This window comes from Crinia signifera, chromosome 5 (genome assembly GCF_055691185.1).
Source record: "Crinia signifera chromosome 5, ASM5569118v1, whole genome shotgun sequence".
In the NCBI taxonomy this organism is placed as follows: Eukaryota; Metazoa; Chordata; class Amphibia; order Anura; family Myobatrachidae; genus Crinia; species Crinia signifera.
In genome coordinates, this window is record NC_139221.1 from 18669393 (window position 1) to 18675392 (window position 6000).

Below are 6000 nucleotides of genomic sequence, written 5' to 3' on the forward strand. Positions count from 1 at the left end.
TTCCAGACAACCTAGCTGCTGCACAGCTGCAATCATTAATCACTGACACATTTTAAAAGATCCACAGGTGGAGCTAATTAGCTCACTTGTGATCCTGTGAGGAGACCTGCAAAACATGCCCTGTTGGTAGCTCTCGAGGACTAGGGTTGGCTACCCCAGCTTTAGACTCTAGACCTTCCCATTGTCAACCTAATGCTTGTGTCGTTCCTGGCGTCTAAGAGCCTCATTCAGAGATGTATGCTAACACATTCGCAGCTACAGAACTGTGCTCCGTGGACATGCAAAAATATGCGAATGCTGAAACCGCCTGGCAACGTATTGCGCCACTTAGCAGCAGACTCGTAGATCTCGGTACCGCATAATGCAGCAATGGTCACAGATGCTTCAATCATCGCCCATAAAGATAAACAATTGTCTAGTGCAGTGGTAGCCATCTCCAGTCCTCGAGAGCTACCAACAGGTCACGTTTTCCAGACAACCTAGCTGCTGCACAGGTGCACTCGTTACTCACTGACACATTTTAAAAGATCCACAGGTGGAGCTAATTAGCTCACTTGTGATTCTGTGAGGAGATCTGGAAAACATTAACTGTTGGTAGCTCTGGAGGACTGGAGTTGGCTACCCCAGATCTAGTGGAATGGGCACTGGAATAGAGAGGCCGTGCAACTCTCAAGTCCTCCATGACACCATGTTTTCTCGCAGTTGCAGATGAACACTGGAAACAGTTGCAACAAGCCGGCTTCTTTGCGTCACCGCAGCCCAAATTGTCGCAGCCCGTCACTTTGCATCACATCTTCACAGACAGTGACATTGCAAGGGCAACTGGGCGCAAGCGCAGCGAGACTGTGTTACATGGGCACTTGTGAAAACAATGGAACAGCCTACGTCTCGCAATCAAGCAGTAAAGGTGCATACACACTGAGCGTTTTTGCCCATCGTGTATGGTGAGCGATGATGGGGAATATCCCTGGACTGCGAAAACTGTCAGGGCACACACACTGAGCAATTTCCGCCTGTCTAAGCGATTTTCCCAGGGGCGGACAACTTTCCATAGCAGGACGATATGGAAAGACATTCACCTTATCACTCACCTGCTGGTAATACCAGAGGATGAGTGGCAGCAAAGAACAAGAGGGAGGGGGGAGGTATTTTATGAAGATTGGAAGAAAAAATAGAAAACAAAGCACCATGGAATAACTCACGGAAGACAATGTAATAAAAGTAACACCTGACCAATATACGTTCTACCACATCCAATGTGGATCACATCTGCGCCCATTACCAAGCAGACTGCGGTCAGCCACAATACTGCTTTAAAAAAAAAAAAAAACTGTATCTAATTTTAAAGACTCCGAAAACACACAGTAACTGCATCCCCAACAAATGTTCTCATACAATAATAAACTGTACCAATATAAAATCCAGCATACAAAGTACTCCAGCCTTTACGACCCTAATAAAAAGGTAAGCTAATATTTAGTGGAGCTGAACGGTTATTGCCGGGGCGAGCGCAATCCCCCCGAGCGACAGCGGGCAGAGGTTTTCCTGGAGATCGCTCCGTGAGCGATAAAACGCCGGGCAATGGAGGGGACGGGAGGTGAATAATGTGGGACGGTTTTTACTGGTTGTACGGAGAGAATTGTTCTTTTGTGATCATAATCCTAGTACATAAAGAATAACCTGCTGACCGGACTGCTGGGAACAGGCAATCAAGAGTCAGGTTATTGGCGTCCCCAATTCAGAGCGAACTGCAATCAGAGTATGTTCAATATCCGCTCCCCCACAAGTGCATGCGATGTTGGCAGATTTGCTGGGTTGCTCAGGAAACCGAGCTATATTTCTAGCGACATCATACAGCAAACTGAATGACTAATCATAAGTCGGGACGATTTGACATCACCTTCACGCCACTCCCTAGAACAGTTTGGGGTGTATTGAATGCTTTTTGTGAGCTGTGACAGCGAGCAGTGCTGCCTGCAAGGTCAGTATTCAACTGACCCCCTGCACAGGCCGTTTCAGGGGGAAACGGTGAATGCGGCTGCTAAAACAGCGAGGCTCGCTACTAAATCCAGCTACCTCCCTGCATTAGCCACAAGCCTCGGGGGAATCCTCGCCATCCCCTGAAAGTGAGGATTTCTACAGCGCGTTGAATCGGGCGAGTGACCGGCTCGGGGGGTTAAGCGGAGAGGATCGCTTGTTTTCAGCGATCCCCACCGTTTAATCTCCTTGCAGGCCACAATGAATTCAGGCCCATTGTCATGAAGGTTGTTCTAATGCAGGGGTAGCCAACTCCAGTCCTAGAGAGCTACCAACAGTTACGTTTTCCAGGTCTCCTCACAGAATCATAAGTAATGTAATTAGCTCCACCTGTGGATCATTTATAATGTGTCAGTCAGTAATGAGTGCACCTGTGTGCCTGTGAGGTGATCTAGAAAACGTGAACTGTTGGTAGCTCCTGAGGACTGGAGTTGGCTACCACTGTTTTAATGTGTACAGGAGTAACAATAAAATCGCTAGTGGCCAAACACTGTAAAATATTGTTCGGTGCGATATGCAGAGAGCCCGTCCCTTACACACAGATAAGAGCTGTACTGCCCACTAACAGCCGGCAAGGATGATAACATATAGATGGCAGGACATATGTGCCTGTTTAGTGTTCATTCTAGCACCCGCTATCTTTGAAAACCCATGCAGTTCCTCTTCCTTGACTGGGGTGTCGCTGTCTGCTGTAGTGCTTCTAGCACAGTGTGGTCTTGTATATCAGCACTGATATGCAAACCAGACCTGTGCTAGAAACACCACAGCAGACAGCGACACCCCAGGCACGGAACAGGAACTGCATGGGTTTTCAAAGATAGCGGGTGCTAGAATGAACATTACTATTTCATGTGTATCATACATACAGCTACAGCACTCTGACTATGGCAATTCAACGTTTTCTTGGGTGCAAGAAATGATGGGCGTCCGACTGAGCCAATTAACTGTTTTGACGATCAGGGGCAACTTATGTTACTTATCGCATTAGTTGCACCCAAATGCCACATGCAGGAATGTGCCCAATCGGCATCAGAACACAACTGCAGTGGGAGGGGCATCTAGCAGGGTGTCTGATGTCACAGAGGAAACGGGCAGGGAAAGGTAACAATACAAATGTACGAAGGCTGGCCACATTGACAATCTCCTAAAACACTTTACATTACTATTGGGCTTGAGACCTGAAATACTGGTCACCCTTTTGGTGCAGTGCTTTCGCCGCTCGCATTTAACACAAGAACGCACTGACGTAGTGCAAACAATCACTCCCCTAATGGGTATCTGGCCTTAAAGCTTAAATCCAGAGAACACCTTATGTCTGTTTCAAACAGAAGGCAACATAAACATTACAACTGAAGCCGTGTCGTCCCAAGTGGATGATACAGAAGACCGCTGTACCAACCAAACTGAAAATAATCAAGAGTAACTTTAAGAAAATTCTGCCATCCTGGTATGATTAGACAGCCAGCAGTCAGATCCAAGCAAAATAAAAGCATTGCTCAAATTTCCCTCGGAAAAACAAAACATATACTGGTCAGTACTGACCAGGCTGATCGTACTGGAACCCCAACTACAACAAATCATGTGGTGGGCACACACGTGGGCAGCTTCTGCCAGCCATAGATGTAACTAAGTCTTGACTTCAGCCTGCATACAGCGGGGGCAGCCATACCCTGTGCTAAAATAATGATTGGCCCAAGAGCACTAGGAACCAATGCATCCTGGGTATTTAGTGACATCACTGCACCCCTGCAATCTGATGTCACAACCAACACTGCACAAGTCAAAAAAAAAAAATTCTGCTTGAAAATACAGACAAATAAATAAAGTAGTAGTTTGAGACACTGGAACATGCTCCAATGCAACTGCAAGATACCCAGGGATCCAGGTGGCGCTACCAAAGTTGCAGTTGGCATTTGCCATCTGCATTAAAATGAGTGATTGGTATAATATTCAGGACTCACGACAGTTTAAGCTCCTGGGTTAAGGCCCCCCAGCTATTACATTACTCCAACAGTGAGCCCGTGACTAGCCACGAGGGTGCACTTGACAAGGATCTCTGCTCGCACCCTACAAGTGTGGGAACAGAGATGCATTAACTAGTGTATCTTCAACTAGATGCTGGCGGTAACAGCAAAGTTCCAGGCCCAGGAGATAAACACCAGCGGTAAGTCCTACGGTTAATTGAATCTGCCCATCAAAATATGGAAACATCTCAGCATTTTAATTCAAGCTGCTGCGTCAGAAGTTGGCGTCACAGTTTACAATTGTTTGACATCATTACTCGGGTATAGCTAGATAGTTTACCTGCTTTACATTTTGAATGCCAGAAAATTTGGGCACAACCTACATAAAAATTAATGGTCACTCAGTTACTCACACCTGATTGGCAAAACAAATGAATGTCATGTCACTTTAGACGGGAGATCCGGTGCTAATTCTGGGTACACACTGGGCGATAGATCGTTAACGATTGGCACAATACATCATGAAAGGTGTATGCTCAATATCGTTAATAATGCAAACTCCTGCACATCTTTAATGATCCCCCTGTTGTCAGTACATGCAAATTAATCTGACAGTATGGTCAGAGCATGCATGTACGAAGGGGGCGAGTGACTGATCTGTCACAATGTGTATATAGTGCGTATGCAATATATCATTATCCCATGGCACCACCGATAGTTAACTATTTCGGCGGTCTCAGGAATCGCTTCAATGTGTACTCAGCTTTACACAATGCAATGTCCCCCATCTCTAGGATCGATCTATCGCATGTAAAGATTAATCTTTGTCAATGCCGGAGTAAAGATGCCCAAGGTTTAGGAGAAAGCCAATAACGGGTGAAGAATCAATGGCACCCTGGCTGTAGTGTACAGACAGTGTGCACCATCGGAACCCCACAGCCAATGTCCACCTTCAATCAGAGGTATCCATGACATTATCTGTAATAGTGAGGAGGGACGCAGAAAGGTGCTATCCCAGAACAGGTACCCTGAGGCACTCCAGCTGCTGAAGTACTACAAATATCAGCATTCCCAGCAAGCCCCACATCTGCTAGTGTAAGTAATCGGGCGTTGTGGATCCCTTGTGGCGCCTTCATAAATTAATAACAATATGTATGGCCGCCCAGTCCAGCAGACATGCCCCACCACCACCCTGTCGGCCTCGGCTGAGCAGCAGCAGGCGCCGGGAGATGGAGCCTAGGCCCCTTGGTGACGGAACCCAGGCCGCTAAGTGTCACTGGGCTCAGCCCTACTCACCATGCCGTCTATCTGCACTTGTTTCACGGCCGTCTCCGGGCTGGCCGCCGCGGCCACCGTCGTCGCCGCCACCACGGTAGCGGTTTCCTTGCGAGCCGCCATGTTTCCAGATGCAGGAGAAAGAGAGGATGAGAGCAGGAACACGTGCGCCGGAAGCAGGAAGTAGCCGGCTCCTGTGCGGCTTCACCACTTCCGTGGCTGTGGGCGCCATCTTGGGAATGTGCAGAAAAAAAAAAAAGGTAGAACGTCATCTCAGCGTTACGGTATGGTTGTGACTATATGCCCTTCGTGGAAAGGAGGTGATCCTTATGGTGAAGGGTAAATAGCTAAATCACTAGAGAGCAGGCTTATTCCCCTTCACCGTAAGGACTTTTATGCCCCTAGTGGTCAGATCCTGCATACGAAGGGAAATTAGCCAGCTCTATAAAGATAATGCTATATTCCCTTCGCCATAAGGATATTATGGACCAAAAGATGTTAAGACCTTATGGTGAAGGGCATATAGCCAGCTTTACAGTGATAATGCTATATTCCCTTCGCCATAAGGATATTATGAGCCAAAAGATGTTAAGTCCTTATGGTGAAGGGAATATAGCCAGCTTTACGGTGATAATGCTATATTCCCTTCGCCATAAGGATATTATGGACCAAAAGATGTTAAGACCTTATGGTGAAGGGCATATAGCCAGCTTTACAGTGATAA

At 47.0% G+C, this 6000-nt stretch overlaps 1 protein-coding gene across 1 annotated transcript in view; it reads right to left on the minus strand.

Moving 5' to 3' along the window:
- The window catches only part of EIF3H (eukaryotic translation initiation factor 3 subunit H), a 128475-nt gene extending 123022 nt beyond the window's left edge, over positions 1-5453 (minus strand). Inside the window, exon 1 of the mRNA XM_083186720.1 lies at positions 5298-5453. Within this exon, the coding sequence (XP_083042846.1) occupies positions 5298-5399 (102 nt within the window). The 5' untranslated portion in view covers positions 5400-5453. The remainder of the gene's footprint in view (positions 1-5297) is intronic.
- Between the last annotated feature and the right edge of the window lie 547 nt (positions 5454-6000).